Consider the following 18,109-nt stretch of genomic DNA (forward strand, 5'->3'; position numbering starts at 1 on the left):
CACTTACATTTATGTGAATTTAAAATTTGATTGATTTGAGGTACCCCAGACTGAATAAACATTTTTCTTTCAACTAGGTACGAAAAAAAAAAAAAACGAACTAATGAACCACTAATAAATTGAAAAAAAAAACGAATGGCACAAAACAATATGTAAAATACATATTTTGGAAAAGTAACATTTAAAAAAAATGAATACCTACTTGTGTTATGTCAAATGACAAAATATGAAATAGACCAAGGTAAACCTCATAAGCTGAAAATTGGAAAAAAATACAAAAACAAGGGAATGCCACGGGCCACGGATATAAAATTTCAAAACGATTCAACCCAAAAAGTCAAAAACGTCAGAGGTAACTTTTTTCATATTCATCCCTTTTTTAAAAATAAAATGTACCTACAATCTGCATAAAACATTTGCATTCCATCCAAACACTGCTATTGATTTTCAGATGATTCTGATAGTCGATAGCTACCTAATTGAAGCAGATATAGGTATGTTCTACCATGATAAAATACATACTATAAAGAAGAAATTTTGTAAGTAAATCAGTACCTATGGTTTTTTAGACGGCTTCGAAAGAATAGAAGAGGTTCCCTAAACACACAAGTTTTCATTCGAACTCTGTCAAAGATTTTTTTAAATAAACATAGGTACCTAGTACCTACCTACAATAGGTGTAGGAATTAGACCAGATCGGCACCCGTTATGTCATAGGTATATATTTGAAGAAAATAAAAGCTTTTGAATAATGAACAAAATTCGAATATTATTTCACATCAACGATAGGGGTATAAGTACATATCAATTACAGAACTAAACAAAACAATAATTATAGGCACGTAATTATTTCTAAAGATTATCTAATGCAAAAAAATATAGGTTTCTTATCGATATAGACAGAACATTTGATTCAGAAAATTCACACGTAACTTTATTCAGGTATAGCCTATAGGACATATCTAGGTATGGTGTTTACTTTCGATGAGCCAAAGCTGCAGAGCACACTTCATTGAGCAACGCGACACTTTGAATATTTTTCCAACCTTGTGTATTTAAAACTTCAGTACGTTTAGAAACGATGAACTTGATCGCTGCTTTTTTAAGCGCTTCAGCGGCATGCATATCTGCCAATGCCAAAATACTCGCAGCATTGTCCACCGATAAAGTCTTGGACAATTCTAATCCACAAACATTTTTCAAACCAGCTAAATCATATTTATCAGCCGCTACCAGTAAACCGGTCGCCAGTTCGGATAGTTTTTCACATTTTCCGGTATAAATGTATCGAAGCATTTCACTCGCTACTTCTTCATCCATGTCATTAATATACACACGATTTTCTTCGTTTTCTTTCACATTGTGTGCGAACATGGCAGCAAAAACTGGACTACGCGCCGCCAAAATAATCTTATGAGCCAGATACTCTTGGCCATTCACTGAAATTATGACATCAGAAAACTCGCGATGTTCCAACGAAAGTCCAAAATTTTGAGAAGAAAGATCACAAACAGTAGTGTTTGGAAGTAATACAGATGTTTCGCCTTTCTGTGAAGTTTCATTAGTGGCATCACATACCGTGGAAAAAATAATTTCGCAGCTGATCGTTAATTTATTATCGATTAATAAATTTTCTCTAAAATAATCATTTTTCGTCAATAATTCTTTATAGCCCCAACTACCAACACCATCCAAACCGAATCCAGCTACTTTAGTCTTCTTGGTACATCGCTTTTCGTTTTGAAAATCCAACACGGAGACTTTGAGTTTCGCGTACACTTTCTCGGTTAGGATACTACTGCAGATATATAAGAAGAAAGAAATAGTATCTTTGGCATCTGTCTCACCATTAGGTCTAAGTTGCAGCTTCCATTTAATTTCATCATTTAAGACAACTGAGAACTCAGAGGAATATAAAAAACTCCCTTCAGCTTCGCGGAAATCAAAATTATCAATCGTCCAAACATAATTCACCTCATGGACCCGAAGTTCGGACTTACACCATATTTCGTCGAATGTTCTAACGGTGCTATGATTACTCGATGACATGATAGAGTACAAAGAATTTACAAACCGATGAAATCTGAACCTGATTTTACTGGTAATTTGTTCTCAGTTACACTCGTAATCTCTTTCTTGCTTCAATCAATAAACTGTAATCAGAAAAAAATTAAAACCGTGCATTAATTTCAATTCGCAAATAAGTATGACAAGTTTTCACTACCTATTAGGCTATTAGCCCTCTTTACAAAAAAATGATTAGGTAAGTAAGTTGAGTAACACCACTGAAAAAATTTTTATGAAATGTCAATGTCGATGATTTTTTGGGCTAAAAATCTTTACACTCGACTACTGGCACAGTCACGTCAAATATAATTGTTTTTAAATTGTTAGTCTACCTATTCATTTGAATTTTTTCACAAACAAGAAAATGTCTGCTTGCAAAAATGAAAAACGTAGGTGGAAAATTGTCGACAAAGATTGCATACATTGGAATGGGAGCATGTAGGAGAAAGTACAACATAACTTGTGCACTTTTACCTAGATCCTAATTTAAGACTCATCAAGTATTCTTACGAGGGAATTTTTTCAACTGTTAAGTAGGTATCTATCTACTCTCTGATTTGAACGAAGCCAATCTTGATCAAAAGAGCACATCCTAAAGGCTAAAACCCCTCGCAAACAAAATTTCAGGTGCTCAAGTTCATTTTTAATTTTTGGCGAATTTTTAAACTTTTTCACGGAACAAATTTCTCTGAGCAAAGTGAACTAATGTGGATAATTCTTTCAATCTAACACCCACAAATGAACAACTAATTATTAGTTTTAGGTCATTCTAGAGCCTTCAGCGATTTTTCAATTTTCTCCAGAATTTTCAAACTGCTCTTTTCAGATAACTTAGTCCACACGAAATTTCAGGAGTGCCAGTTCAAAAGTAAATTTTTGACCAATTTGTCAGAAAATGTGAAAAAAATCAAATTTTCAAATATGTACCTACTACCTACATAGCTTAATAGTCAATACTTACAAGTACATACGTATAGAGACAGGTACCTATAAACTATGGATACCTAATTTCAAAGTAAATGAAATCAAACAGTCTATATAACCCATAATAGCGGCACTCGCGTAATTCGAAAGAAATCTCGCGAACTCTGAATACTTAAATAAAAACTGACGACGAAAAACACAATCGAATCACTAATCACATTCCACCACTCATTTACCTATAGGTACATCTACGCATTTAAGTGTAAGTATTACTTACACCAAATACTTCTATACGACACATAAAAATCAAAAGAATAAATCCGTATAAAGACAATATCAACTTATAAAATTACAACCGGATTAGATGGAAATTAATCAATTGACATACCTATACCTAACTTGTTAAACTGAATTCGACGTAGGTCTACACAGAAAATAATCACTTTGTTGGTAAATCGTTAACACTATTCTCCACTAACTACCTACGAGAGATATTGAAACACTGTTAGTCTGAGCTGAGCACATCAATGAAGGGTTCGATCAAACTACTTACACAATGAACATGTTTCGCTAACACTAGTGCTTGTAGATAAACTACTTATTATCCGAAAATAAAATGTATTTACATCCTCCCCATGTAACTGCTATACCACCGTATTATGCAATACTGAATACAATTTATACGCATGGACAAAAAATAAGAGGTATCTACTTAGGTATTGTAAACAATCAACTTTTAAAGGTTGATTGAATATTAAGTAATGTAAGCTTCTAAATTTCTCTTGAATTAATAAAGTCATCGGGTTGAAGATCATACATGCACTTGGTATAATAGTGCTCAAGATTGAGAAACTGTTAGTCATCAGATCAATGAATTATCACAATCTCGTACAACCTAATGCCTATATTAGTTAATTATAATTACTTACTCTTACTCAAGTACCTATACTTATAGCAAATCAAAAATATTAATTTTTCCTTCTTTGTTTGTTTCAGGTAAGTACGATTTTCATAATTCTGAGCAAGGCAGGTAAGTTCTCTTTGGTATCATCTCTATACACAAGGGTAAGGGGTGCTGGAAAAATGCCCGTAATTTAACTAATTAAGAGAAAAAATATACATACACCTACAAGAAGAATCAAAATAATAAATATTTCAGAAATATAGTACAGACTACAGAGACAAATTTCGGAATGTTTTATTATTTTTCCACTCATTTTTTTTTATTTTTTCATTTTATTTTCAATTCAAATGCAAAGATCATAATTTTGTTTTTTTTTTTAAATTCGATTGAAGTGAAAAATAGGCACCTTACTTATTTTTATAGTGATATTTTTAAATAAAAAAATTAATCAATCAATCAAAGCAACGTAATTCCAATTTTTAGAAATATGATAGACGAAATCTTGTTTACCTTCACATTTTGCACAATATTTTTCAATATAAAGTTCACATATTCTTCAATAATTCACATTAGAAATTAAATCGAAATTCGGTAAATTCTTCAATAATATGGTTAGAAATTGAAACCCAATTGAGTAAAATAGGTAAATATTATATCAGAAAGAAGGTAAAGGTACGCGTATTTCATCAAATCTTCTCAATTCAAATTTTGTTCCAAATTAATTAGACTCTATAATTTTAAGTAATTCTTGGTTTAGCATCTCCATTAGGTAAACGAATACCTACCCACCATTTCTGAATAATTTTTTAAATTGGTTCTCATAAATTTATATGATAATTTATATAAAATTTCAACTGGAATTTATACATACCTAATACAAAAAAAAAATAATAAAAAAATAGAAGAGTACCTACTTGTTTTGTTTTTTTGTGTAAGTTGATAAAAAAAATACACGAGATGGATAAATAAGAAAATTGTCTATCCTGATTCCAGATAATTTTGATAAAAACTATAATCAACAAGTATGCATCAACACAAACATACAAACAATTTCAATAAAATAAGTTTTTTTTGGACAAAACGAAGCCTCCGCTTATTGAGTTTTTTTTTTTTTTTTTTTTTTACGATTCCAGAGCCTTCAGCGATTTTTAATACTCTCAAAAGATTTCAAATCGCTCTGAAGTGGCCGAAAATGAACTTTGGAACCTATAAGTTTGGTCGTTGCTTATTTTGTGCACGAAATGCACCTTCGTCCTTCTTGACCGTTCAAGTAGTTATTGTAAAATTCTAGGAGAGCTGATAAAAAGTAAATTTTTGACCAATTCGTAAATTTCAGAAAACGTGAAAAAAATCTAGTTCTTAATTCCTATTTTTGATTTCAAAGTATAAAAAGTTCAAAAAATCTTGAATATTTCAACTAAAATGAGGCGTTTGAGGTCAAGTTTGAGACACAAAATTTCGAGAATTTTTTTTTAGACATGTGTACCAGGTACCCATCTTAACGGTTTTAGCTGTCTCCACTTCAATTTACAAAAAGTTGGTGTATAAATTGGTTCATCTCTAACGAAATCTGGAAAATGTTACTTCAGTCTTGAAAAATCTCATCATCATTAAAATAATGTGCACATGTATGTACCTACTTATACCTATTCATTTTCTCATTTCCAACAAATTATTATTTATAAAACATTGAATAAATACAGCGATTTAATAAAGCGTCATGGTAGGTAGTAATAATATGTATTTAATGTAAATCAATTGAACAAACTGCAAATTCTTCTTCTGCGGTTGGATACCTTATTAATATGAATATAAAAATATAAAAGAAAAATCAAAACTCAAGTTTATTAACAAACGAAATAAAAAATTAATTTTACGAAATTCTAAATGAATAAATGATGGAAAAAATTATAATTATTGGTGCATATTTCAATAGGTTAATGTAAGCACTCATACCTAACCCTATTCTTGAGAATCAACCATACAATCTAGAAGATTCACATTCGCAAAGCTCATTAGGTAGGTACTTAATTTTTAACATAACAATGAAGCCTAAACATAACCATACGATAAAATTAAGTCACTCATTCAACATTTATCGTCGAGCAATAGCCAAGCTCACTTCATCGGCCAACTCAAAATTTGATCGAATACTCTTCCATCCAGCTGTATTCAAAATCTCAGTAGGTCTTGTAGTGATGAACTTGATGACTTCATTTTTCAATTCTTTAACCCCGTGCATATCTGCTAATGCCAAAATACTCGCAGCATTTTCCACCGATAAATTCTTGTACAATTCTTCCGCACAGATCATTTTTAAATGGTTCAAATCATACTTATCGCCAGCTGCTAATAAACCGTAAGCTAGTTCAGGTAATTTTTCACATTTTCCGGTGTAAATATATCGCAGCATTTCGCTTACAACTTCCTCATCCATGTCATCGATATTTACGCGATTTTCTTTATTTTCTTTCGCGTCATGTTTGAACATAACAGCAAAAACTGGACTACGCGCAGCTAGAATAACCTTATGGGCTGAAAATTCTTTACCTTTTATCGAAAGTACAACATCAGCGATATCACGATTTTCAAGTAATAATCCATAGTGATGGGAAAGATTACATTCTGGAACATCGGGATAGAGTCTGGTATTATAACACTCATTGGCAGTATTATCAACAGCATCAGGTAAATAGTAAGTGATCACGCATTTGATCGTCAATTTATCATCAATCAACAAATTGCTTCTGAAATCTTCATCTTTAATCTGGAACTTAGCCCAGCCCCACCTGTTACCGTGTGCAGCGGACGGCGATGAAGAAAAAAATTGGTATACTTTCAACGTCTTCTTGAAGGCGCTAGTTTCTTTAAAATCCTTATCCAAGATATATGCGGAGAATTCTGCAAATGCTTCTTTACGTTCGCACCCGGGGTATAGGGATACACGAAAAGTAATATAATCGTTATTTTCACTGTTATCGCCATTAGGTTCCAGTTTTGTGTACCATTTCGTTTCATTATCATCTATCGCCGAGAAGGTAGGTGATTCCAACAGTTTTCCAATAGCTTCATGAAACCTGAAATTTTCTATTGTCCAGATAATCGTTGCTTCATGGAGTTTGATTCTGGTACCGAATCGATTACCAGCGGATGCGTTTGGTAAATTATAATGACTGGACATATTGAAATAAATTCGTATCGCAAGCCACGAGAATAGGATGTGTAGAATGTGAAGTGTCTTTCTAAATGCGTTAGCGATGTAGGTAATTTATATAGCTTACTGATGTGCGCGTCGAGGATAAGATTCTTGTTTGTTGTCCTTATTCTTCGTTTTCATTCACTGGAAACAGAAAAATTTGACGATTGGTGATAGAAACATTGTATGTATCTACTTATCATAAAACATAAACAATATATACAGGTAAATATATGCTACATACAGCTACATTTAAGTACATACAGGGTGATTCGGATAAGACCTGAAGAATTGAAACCACAGCTGTGTAAAATATGGCAACACCGCATTTAACATTTTACCTATTCAAATCAGGGAAGCCGGAAGCGTAATTACAAATTTTCATTTTCAAATTTTTTACCTCTTAAATTAGTTGATTTGAAGTGCAATCATTTGCCAACCAGCAATTCCTATTGTTTTTAGGAAACAAAATCGTAATTTACAGTGACAAATTTTGCGATGTTGCCAAAGTGAGCATATTGGTTGAGATAAGTCCATCGACCTTTTAGTTAACAGATAAGTCACGTTTTATTGAGGAATAGCATTTTTTTTTTTAAAATAAAAGTAATTAAAATTGAAAATTGAGTACAGGAAACCTTCTAAGTGATTATTTTATAAAAAATTAGAGAGTTTGTCAAAATTGAAAATTTGATTATTCAGCAATTCAGCATCCAGTGGACCAAAAAAGAGAAATTAGCGTTTAATGAGTCAAATGAGTGTCGAATGAAAAGTACTACCTACCGCATTAATTAATAAAATTCGAAATAATTTAATTTAACTTTAAGTTTTGATTGTTTTTCATGTAAGAAACCCCATTTCTGACTTCAAAGTTCAAATACTTACATCAAGTTATGGACCAAAACAGAAAAGAGTGATACTCTACATTTCTGAGATCTCATCTTCACTTTTTCCACCACCTACCCCCCAAAAATTTTCAATAGAAACGCCGAAATGGCCAATTTTAAGAAAACAGCTGGCTCCCTTTAAACGTCAATAACTTCATTTTTTACTCATATTCATCATGAATCATGAGTAGAATACGTGGTTTTAATTTTTCAGGTCTTATCCGAATCACCCTGTATATGTGTGGGCGCATACGGAAAGGGACCTACCGACCAAAACGTAAATTTTACAGGAGAGCCGTTTAAAGTTTTGCGCGCGGTTATTTCTCTTGTTGTTACTGTAAGATTACGTAGGGGTATTCCAACTTCGAAGGTCCTACACTTTACCACACACTCACACACGCCCTCCAATGACCTCTACCGGTCAGATTATGCACTGCATTCAAGTTTTTTCGATTATGAATTCTGTCATGGTTCACTTAGAAGCGAAAAATTTCGATGAAATAGGAGTTATTGGCGGGTTTGGGAGGTTCCATTCGATTCTCTAAGAGTTCCTACAACAATTTCAGGAAAAAAAAAAAATTTTCATTTTTTGGTCGGTAGGTCCCTTTCCGTACGCGCCCTCACATATGTGGACGGGTCGCAAAAAAAGCTGGAGAATTTCAACTACCTAACTTACCTAAGTACCTAATGCCGAATTTAATTTTGAGTTAAAGTCGCTCACTTCGCTCAGAAATTTTTTAGCCCCTTAGTTGCCCATGGAGGAGAGATATTGGTCCTCAAACAGAGGGTGTTTTCGAAAAATTTGTGTTTTTTTGCAGGAGTTCCTACTACACAACCTGTTTTGGGAAAAATTACCCAATTCAAAGTTCTAAAAGATCGGTAGTATTCGAGATTCTGCGTCAATCAATGCCAATGTCATAAAAATCTAAGACAACTTTCAGGGTTCTTATTCCTAATGAGAGAGCAAATCGCTTATTTTTGGGAAAATTCTTGTTAATAAAATATTTTATTCTCTGAAACGTTGGGAATATTTTGAGAAACAGTGGTGCCAATTTGTACATGAATTCATGCAACACAGATCCGTAAAAATTGAGAATCAACACAGATCCGTAAAAATTGAGAATTTTATTGAATATTATTACAGCTTACGACTATGGTGTACTAACAATACACGAATAATGAGTAAAAAAACAATTATAGGTACATACAAAATTATTTATTTTTTCAACGCCAACTGTCGGGCTATAGCTCTGCTTACTTCATCGGCCAACTCAAAATTTGAACGAATATTCTTCCAACCTACCGTATCCAACACTTCGTTAGGTTTAGAGACAATAAACTTAATCACACCTTTCTTAAGCTCTTCAACGCCATGCATATCTGCTAATGCCAAAATATCCGCAGCATTTTCTACCGATACGGTCTTGTACAATTCTTCGGCGCAAATCATTTTCAAATGAACCAAATCGTATTTATCAGCCGCTTCTAATAAACCGGTCGCAAATTCAGTTAATTTTCCACATTTTCCGGTGTAAATATATCGTAGCATTTCACCGACTACCTTTTCATCCATATCCTCAATATTTACGCGATTTTCTTCATTTTCTCTCGCGTTGTATTTGAACATAGCAGCGAAAACAGGACTACGTGCAGCTAAAATATATTTGTGAGCTGGGTATTCGATACCATTTATCGAGAGAATGACATCGGCGAAGTCACGATTCTCAAGTAACAATCCAAATTGATCGGATAGATTACATTCAGGAACATTGGGATAAAGTCGAGCGTTATTATTACAGTTATGAGGTGTGCTAATAAGGGTATTCGACGCACAAGTAGAATAGACGATCACGCACTTGATCGTTAATGTATCGTCTATCAAATAGTCATCTCGGAAATCATCATCTTTAACAAGAACTCCCCAGCCCCAAGCTTTGGCTTTCCCTTGTTTCATGGCATATTTGTCAACCGTATTCGAATCTACAGGGGATGATACGAATATTTCTTGCCGTCGGTGCGTATCCAAAACATACACGGATACTTTCGCAAATGCTTCTTTATGTATGATATCGTCGCTTAGATTCAGATAAAGATAAATAGTGTCCTTTGTTTCGCTTTCTCCGTTAGGATAGAGTTTCAAATACCATTTGATCTCATTATCATCGACGGCAGAGAATGTAGATGATTTCAACTCATCTCCAATCGCTTCGTAAAAACTGAAATTCTTTATAGTCCAAACATAGACGACTTCGTGAGTTTTGACTCCGGTATCCCAACGAATATCAGCCGACGACGACCCACATAATGAAATACAGTTGCTTGACATGTTGAAGAGAATATTTGTAATCCTTATCCACGATATCCGATAGGTCGTCAGAAGCCAAATTTGAACGAGTTGAATTCGTGCCTAATGACCGTGTTCTTCGTTTTTAATGAGTAGCCGAAAACAGAAAAATTTTCATAATTATATTAGATAGAGATGCTTGGAAAATTAAAATATTAGGAGCTAGTGGAACTATTACGTATAAAAAAGCAATACCTATTCATAAAGAATACATACAGATAACCACTAACGAATCGTAGAGAATGAGCATGATAGTTGATTTTTGCAAATGGAGTATAAATAAATGTATAATCACTTTTTTTACTTTGAGTTGCCCAGACCCATCTAGTTCTTTCATTATTTGGAAATATCGAGTATCCCTAAAAAAGTTTTCTACTAAAATACTTTGGTTGGTCACAGTGAATGATAATAATGATAGTCCATGATGGGATTGGTTGTTGGACTGGAGAGATAACATTCCACCAATCACATATGCATCTACGTATTTCACGTTGCCAACCTGTATTATTAATGAAAAACTTTCTTAGGGGTACTCGATATTTCTGAGCACCCTGTAGTTTAAGAGAATTATTGTACCTCACCTACATGTACAGGGTGCCCAGAAATATCGAGTACCCCTAAACAAGTTTTCTACTAAAATACTTTGGTTTAGAGTTCGACGAGTACCCGGATCCGCGATTCTTACCCGGGTCTGAAAATTATCCGGTTCCGACCCGGGTAGTAAAATTTTCAACAAATGACGTCATTTTGAGTAGTTCAAATAAATTCCGCTAGGATCGCTACATAAAAATGAAATTTTTTCGTCAGTTAGATTTGGCAACGTCGCATTTTTCATTGTTTTCCACTACCCGGTTCCGTACCCGGGTAGCCGATTCCTTTCCGGGTTGAACCCGGAAAATCGGCAATCCGGGTACCCGTCGAACTCTACTTTGGTTGGTCACAGTGAATGATAATAATGATAGCACATGATTGGTTGTTGGACTGGAGAGATAACATTCTACCAATCATATGCATCTATTTCACGTTGAACATGAATTTTAAATGTGCAAAAGCCAAAAATTCAGTAAATTCACATACTTCTTTCCTCGTGTGTTCAAAGTTCAAACAAACATCATGAAAAAAAGTAATTAAAAAATATTTCGAGGAAAACAATTAACAAATAAGTACATAATTGTATCAGCTGGGTTAATAAGTTAAGACAACAATTTCGCTATTTTAAATTAGACCGAATGGTACACAGTAGTGTTGAAAATGAATCATGACTCAAATGAAATAACCCAAGTAGGGGTAAGTTGGGACAACGATGAAATTGATTAATTATTTGTAGGTATCTTAATATCTTTAGCCCTAAAAAGTTGAAATTATGATGTTACACGAAAACAAAAGTTCCCTCATTCCATTTGTTCCTCAAATTTTATCAACTCGCCTATTAAGAGCAAAGACTTAATTTCAACAAACAGTCTTTAAAGCCAATTTCGAGCAGAGCAGATGTAAGAAAGTGATGACATGACGTCAAGCGGGTGTGGTAAGAACTTCAATAATCGAACTTGACTTCAAAATCCTTTTCTTATCACCATATAGATAATGAACCCTAAACTGGATCGGAAGCTCGTGAAGCAAAAATTCTTCGCCTTCGGAGAAATTCAACCAATCAGAGTTTTCACCTCCCGGCAACTGACCAATTAGAGCCTTTAGTTCACCTCCCCAAAAACACGTGGTCTACGCGATTTGGGACTGGTTGATTTTTTTGCTTCACTTTTTCCTGTACTTTTTAAATGTAAGCGGCCGACCCAGTTTAGGGTTCATATCTATGCTTATTCCGGCTCACAGTCAGTTTCAATGTGTTCCAAAGAACAAAAGTAACCAAAAAAGTTACAACACGCGATCAAAACATTTTGATGTAGAAGAAAAATCACCAAAAAAAATTGAACACTTCAATTAAAAATGTCTCCCCTCCACCTATAAAATAGAAATACAAAATTACGAATCAATAAAAACATTCCAATTAAATGTAACACCTATAATTAAACTGGATTTTGCGACTAATGACAATTTTAGCAAAAAGCAGGATTTTTGGCAATTAGGTACCTAGACCTATTGGCAAAAAAATTGTATCTCTTCCAAATTTTGGTCAGTGAAGTGAGACTGAATATTTGAAAATTTTTTGATAATAAAATAGACTTTTTGGAAATTTTTGATAGTGACAAATTAACAACTGTTTGCAATCTTCAGCGAAAAAAAAGAGATTTTGGACAATTTTAGCAAACAGCAGAGCTTTTTGTTCGGCAATTTTCGATAGAAATATGAAACTTTTGAGCAATTTTTGAAAAAGAAATACTTTATGGATTTTTTGTCAAAAAAGATAGATACCTAATAATGATAATTTTCAGCAATTTTAGGCAAAAAAAAAATTTTAGCAAAAAAATTGGAGTAGGCAATTTTTGTATTTTTAGGTAAAAAGGTAAAACTTGAGAAATCTTATCAATTTTTGGCGAAAATGAAGACTGACTTTCTACAAATTCTAGGCAAAACTTTTTTGCAACCTTTTCTTGGAAAATTTTGCTGACAAATAAGCAAAAAGTCAAGGCTGTTTGGAAATTTTTGTCAATAATGCGAAACTTTTTTAGGTTGATGTTTTGAAAAAATGAGTCTTTTCGGTAATTTTGATAAAAGTCGAGATCTTCTGCAATTTTTTGCAAGCAGTGAGACTTTGACAATTTTAGCCAAAAGCAGCGAAAAAAAATAAAAACGTGAATACCTACTTTCGTAGATTTTTTTTCTGTTGTTGATATCAACCTTTTTTTCTATTTCTCTTCAAGAGGCAAGGGCCAAGATTTAAAAAAATTGAATTCTTGAAAATTTAAAAAAAAAATAACCAAAAGTTACTTTGATTAGTAACTTAGTTCAAAGTTCATGTATTTTCGACACAAGTTTTCGAAGAATATAAAAATTCTTGACTATAGGTAGCTAGTGAATAGTACGTAGTTTCTTTATCAGCGAATAATTTTTAAAAACATCTAAATAATTTGAATACAATATTTAGTTGAGAAAACACTATTAGTTTGAAACCAATAAGTACATATATATATTTTCAGGTATAATTATCCAATATCCAATATAAAAACAGAATTACAGTAAAATAAGCTACGAATTATTTTACACAGTTAACCATCATATTATCTATCAATGAATTAGAAAACTTCAGCTTATTAAACATGAATTATTGTCAATACGATACAGAAAATGTATTATGTATAAAAAATGATGAGAAAATTCGTTACTTATAACTCGATTTTAAATCATAACAATGCATAAAATTTAGCCTCTCGTTAGGATGCAATCATCGTCGAGCTATAGCTAAGCACACTTCATCGGCCAACTCGAAATTTGATCGAATACTCTTCCAACCATCTGTATTCACAACTTCAGGTTTACGAACGATGAACTTGATCACTGCATTTTTAAGCTCCTTAACGCCGTGCATATCTGCTAACGCCAAAACACTCGCAGCATTTTCCACCGATAAATTCCTGTACAATTCTTCGGCACAAATCATTTTTAAATGAACCAAATCATACTTATCAGCCGCCGCTAATAAACCGGTCGCAAATTCAGATAATTTTTCACATTTTCCGGTGTAAATGTATCGTAGCATTTCGCCGACTACTTTTTCATCCATATCTTCAATATACACGCGATTTTCTTCGTTTTCTTTCGCCTTATGCCTGAACATGGCAGCGAAAACGGGGCTACGTGCTGATAAAATAGTCTTGTGAGCTGGATATTCGGTACCGTTTATTGACAGAACGACATCAGCGAGATTATGATTCTCAAGTAACGATCCAAATTGATCAGTGAGATTACATTCTGGAACATTGGAATAGAGTGGAGTATTACTACAATCATGAGGCGTGCTATCAACAGTATCAGGCGTAGCGTAGATAACCACACACTTAATTGTCAAAGTATCGTCTATCAAAAAGTTATTTCGGAAGTGCGCATCTTTTTTTATAAATTTATCCCAGCCCCAAGCTCCTTTTGGTATTGAGGCATCATACAGGTCTATTTTTTCCGATTCCGAGTTATGGATTGGCGTTTCTTGCATTTCTCGTTTCAAAAAATATATGGATAATTTCGCAAATGCTTTTTTACGTATGCCATCGTTGCTTATGGTCAGAAAAAAGGAAATATGATCCTTTTCTTCGTTCTTGCCGTTCGGGTATAGTCGCAAAAACCATATGGTTTCATCATCACCGACGGCAGAGAATGTGGGTGATTTCAAATCATCTCCAATCGCTTCGTAAAAACTGAAATTCTTTATAGCCCAAACATACGTGACTTTATGAGTTTTGAGTCCGGTATCGTATCGAAAATCAGCCGACGCACATAGAGAAGTACAGTCACTTGACATGTTGAAGATAATTTGCAATCCTCGCGATATCCGGGGGTCAGGGGCCAAATTTGAGTAAAAAATTTACGAGAAAATTGTGGAACTGGCTGCGTAATCAATTTATTGCGTCGAAAGTTGAATTCGTGTCTACTGTCTGATGACCTCGTTCTTCGTTCTTATGAGCTAAAAACAGAAACATTTCCGTAATTATTGATAACAACTTTAAAAAATCAAGATATTTAGAACTATGACTAGATAATTATAGGTATGCAATATTTCATAAAAAGGATAGGTAACCAACAATCAGTGATTGAAAATAAACTTGAATGGTATAAATCGTGGCACATAAGTAAGTAGAATAAAACACTTCTTCTTTTGCTTTCGAATTAGCTAGCTAGACCTATACCTAAAAATATAGAAGATTGTTGTATGTAGGTATGTATCTGATCATGAACAAGGATCGATTTGAAACACAAACTTTAATGTGGAAAAAAATGCATACACTTCATTTCTCATGCGTTTAGTTTGAAGACTAAGACGAGAAAAGAAATGATAAAATATTCCATTTGAAAGAAAAAGAACTGATTTTTGTTCACGATTAAAACCGTATTAAAACTGGTTTTCGTAAAAAGTGAATAATTTTTCATTCAAAAGATGCATTAAAAATCACTTCACAGACATGTAGCTAATTCTTACCTATTCAAATTTTATAGGTATTCATTTTTTATATTGATTTTTTCTTTAAAATTGAAATGTAGGTATATCTACAATTTACATACATGAAAATTTATAAAGACCTACATTTGAAATTTCATAACATTCTCGCCACAACGTAGACGAGTTTTTTTGGAGCCCCTCGCGAACACATTTTTAAACACACGAGCTAATACGAACTTCACTCCATCAAAGATCGTTTTACAATGAAAACTAACATTTTAATGTTGGTTTTTAATGAACTAGAGAGAATAGTAACAACAGAATTGCGCGCGCACAAAAAAACCGATTCTTGGAGCAGAATCGAAGCTCGAAGCAGCACATATGAGTCAACTTTAAACCAACCTTCAAGTACCTTACACCGACCAAAAATAAATAATAAAAAACTAAAAACTTTCGATTTTTAATTTTTATTGCAAAAAATTTTAAAAATAAAACGAAACTCTGTAAGTACTTATTTTACAAAATTTATTGGGAATAAAATATTAAGTAGGTATACAAATAATAATGTAATAATTTCTACGGCTTCGATTAATAGAAAATACCTACCAATACGAATCTATAAAAACGGAATACAACCAAATACAAAACTGAAAAAATTCCTACATAGTTTACAAGTTAATTTTAGAGATACCTACGCCAATAAAGTACATAAAATTCATTCAATCTTGCGAAAAATTCAGTCAATTGTTTGACATTCATCGTCGCACTGCCAATAAGCACATGTATGTACTTTATCGACAGCTTACAATATTAGAAACGACTCAACTTTAAACATAAAAAACAGAAAATGAAATTCGATCAGTCTTTCGACTTCAACTGCTGAGCTAAAGTTGAGAACACTTCATCGGCTAACTCGAAATTCGATCGAACTCTCTTCCAACCTTCTGTATCCAATACTTCAGTAGGTTTAGAAACGATAAACTTGATCGCTGCATTTCTAAGTTCTTTAACGCCGTGCATGTCTGCTAACGCCAAAATACTCGCAGCATTTTCCACCGATAAAGTCTCGTACAATTCATTCGCACAAATCATTTTCAAACGATCTAAATCGTATTTATCAGCCGCTACTAATAAACCAGTCGCTAGTTCACGTAAATTTTCACATTTTCCCGTGTATATGAATCGCAGCATGTCGCCTACTACCTTTTCATTCATATCATCAATACAAACGCGATTTTCTTTGTTTTCTTTCGCGTTATGAGCAAACATAGCAGCGAAAACTGGGCTACGTGCTGTCAAAATATTCTTGTGAGCTGGAAACTCTTGACCATTCACTGAAAGTATGACATCAGCTAACTTACGATGCTCCAGTAATTGTCCGAAATCATCAGAAAGATCACAAGCAGAAGCATTCGGATATATTAGCGATTGTTTCCATTGATTTGAAGTGACGGCATCGCATACTTTGGAAAAAATAATTTCGCAGTAGATCGTTAATTTATTATCGATTAATAATTTGGTTTTAAAATAATCGTTATTTTTCTTCAGAAATGGTTTAAAGCCCCAATCATGTACACCATCTAAACCAAATTCTTTTACTGCAGCCTTAAGGGTACATCGCTTCTTCTTTTGAAAATCCAACGCGGAGACTTCGAATTTTGCGAACACTTTCTCAGTCACATTACCGCAGATGTCCAAAAAGAAAGAAATTGTATCTTTGGCAGCTGTAAAACCATTAGGGTATAGCTTCAATTTCCAATTAATTTCTTCACTCGAGGAAGCTGAGAATTCAGGAGAAAATAAATCGCTCCCTTCGGCTTCACAGAAATCGAAATTATCAATCGTCCAGGTATAATTCACTTTATGGACTCGAACTTTGGAGTTACATTGTAGTTCGTCAAATGTACTCACAGTGTTACAATTACTCGATGACATGTTGAAACGTAAAGAATTCACAAACCGATCAATTAAGAACTCGATTTTACAGCGATACTGATCTGATAGTAGGGATAAGTCGCATCAATGATGTAATTTGTTCTCTGTTATAATATTGTTTTCGCTTTATTCGATAAACTGAAATCATAAAAGATGTAGAATTCCGACTGAATTAGAAGTATTGATAACTATACATTCAACGCAAAGCTGTATCTATCTGTATAGCAAATCAGACCAAGTATGGGCTTCACTGTTTTCAAAATACAAAAATCTAAAACTACAGCTCTTCAACAAACAAAAAACCCGAATCTCATTTTATAACATTCATCACGCATGAATGAAATGAAAGAAAAAGCAGAAGCATCTACTGATCTACGATATCAGTGAGCAAGAAAAAGTAATTTATGTTTTTATGAGTTATCAGTACTGTAATACGAAATAGGAAATCGCCATCGCTGTTTTTTTTTTCAATTTTCTAAGAATCCGTTAGGCGTAAATTATGAAATAAAATGACCGAACATGCCAGAATCATAAAATATAACATCTTAGCTACACATTCATGAAAAGAAATTGAAATTACCTCGTTTTCTTTCTCCATAATGCATCTCCAAAAACACCTGGAAAAATATTGTAAAAAAAACTTGTTGTCTTGATCCTTATCAGCCGTCGGCGATGTAAACAATTCGCAGAAACTTGCCAGTTGAATGGTGTGGCCTGGTCAGACAAATAGCTACCAGTTCATGCATTAGGCGCTAGAGTGTGCTAAAAAAACGGCAGACGGGCGGACCGGCGGCGCCCCCGCGGAGAG

The 18,109-nt window shown here is 33.5% G+C and overlaps 6 protein-coding genes across 10 annotated transcripts in view; 2 read left to right on the top strand and 4 right to left on the bottom strand.

Annotated features, from left to right (window-relative positions):
- The window catches only part of LOC135835115 (uncharacterized), a 473,170-nt gene that overhangs the window by 438,115 nt on the left and 16,946 nt on the right, over positions 1-18,109 (top strand). The gene's annotated exons all lie outside the window — the stretch shown is intronic.
- Positions 1-18,109, top strand: part of LOC135835134 (endocuticle structural glycoprotein SgAbd-9-like) — a 98,287-nt gene that overhangs the window by 68,274 nt on the left and 11,904 nt on the right. The window lies entirely within an intron of this gene.
- On the bottom strand, positions 743-3,595 carry LOC135835127 (speckle-type POZ protein-like). Of its 2 annotated transcripts, none has more exons than XM_065349256.1 (2): positions 3,380-3,595; positions 743-2,153 (listed from the first exon to the last, which is right to left on the bottom strand). In XM_065349256.1, the coding sequence occupies exon 2, from the start codon at positions 2,047-2,049 to the stop codon at positions 976-978; it is 1,074 nt and encodes a 357-aa protein (XP_065205328.1). In that variant the 5' UTR covers positions 2,050-2,153; positions 3,380-3,595; the 3' UTR covers positions 743-975. The 2 variants fall into 2 exon arrangements, with proteins under 2 accessions (XP_065205328.1, XP_065205329.1); XM_065349257.1 differs by lacking the exon at positions 3,380-3,595 and adding an exon at positions 3,029-3,368.
- LOC135835117 (speckle-type POZ protein B-like) overlaps positions 5,626-18,109 on the bottom strand; it is a 203,234-nt gene continuing 190,750 nt past the window's right edge. The window contains exon 2 of the mRNA XM_065349221.1: positions 5,626-7,235. Coding sequence (XP_065205293.1) covers positions 5,991-7,076 — 1,086 coding nt within the window. The 5' untranslated portion in view covers positions 7,077-7,235 and the 3' untranslated portion in view covers positions 5,626-5,990. The remainder of the gene's footprint in view (positions 7,236-18,109) is intronic.
- Positions 9,085-15,721, bottom strand: LOC135838187 (uncharacterized). Its single transcript, XM_065353820.1, has 3 exons — positions 15,511-15,721; positions 13,663-14,892; positions 9,085-10,382 (listed from the first exon to the last, which is right to left on the bottom strand). Exons 2-3 carry the CDS (start codon positions 14,728-14,730, stop codon positions 9,192-9,194), a joined length of 2,259 nt encoding a protein of 752 aa, XP_065209892.1. The 5' UTR covers positions 14,731-14,892; positions 15,511-15,721; the 3' UTR covers positions 9,085-9,191.
- Positions 15,818-18,038, bottom strand: LOC135835126 (speckle-type POZ protein-like). The gene is made up of 2 exons (XM_065349255.1): positions 17,882-18,038; positions 15,818-17,439 (listed from the first exon to the last, which is right to left on the bottom strand). The coding sequence occupies exon 2, from the start codon at positions 17,299-17,301 to the stop codon at positions 16,225-16,227; it is 1,077 nt and encodes a 358-aa protein (XP_065205327.1). The 5' UTR covers positions 17,302-17,439; positions 17,882-18,038; the 3' UTR covers positions 15,818-16,224.

Source organism: Planococcus citri, chromosome 2, assembly GCF_950023065.1.
Source record: "Planococcus citri chromosome 2, ihPlaCitr1.1, whole genome shotgun sequence".
Classification (NCBI taxonomy): domain Eukaryota; kingdom Metazoa; phylum Arthropoda; class Insecta; order Hemiptera; family Pseudococcidae; genus Planococcus; species Planococcus citri.

Coding starts and splice junctions, on each gene's coding strand:
- LOC135835126 (XM_065349255.1), bottom strand. CDS start 17,301: ATGTCATCGAGTAATTGTAACACTGTGAGTACATTTGACGAACTACAA.
- LOC135838187 (XM_065353820.1), bottom strand. CDS start 14,730: ATGTCAAGTGACTGTACTTCTCTATGTGCGTCGGCTGATTTTCGATAC. Junction 10,383..13,662: donor GCTTAGCTATAGCTCGACGA/TGATTGCATCCT, acceptor CACGGTCATTAG/GCACGAATTCAACTCGTTCA.
- LOC135835127 (XM_065349256.1), bottom strand. CDS start 2,049: ATGTCATCGAGTAATCATAGCACCGTTAGAACATTCGACGAAATATGG.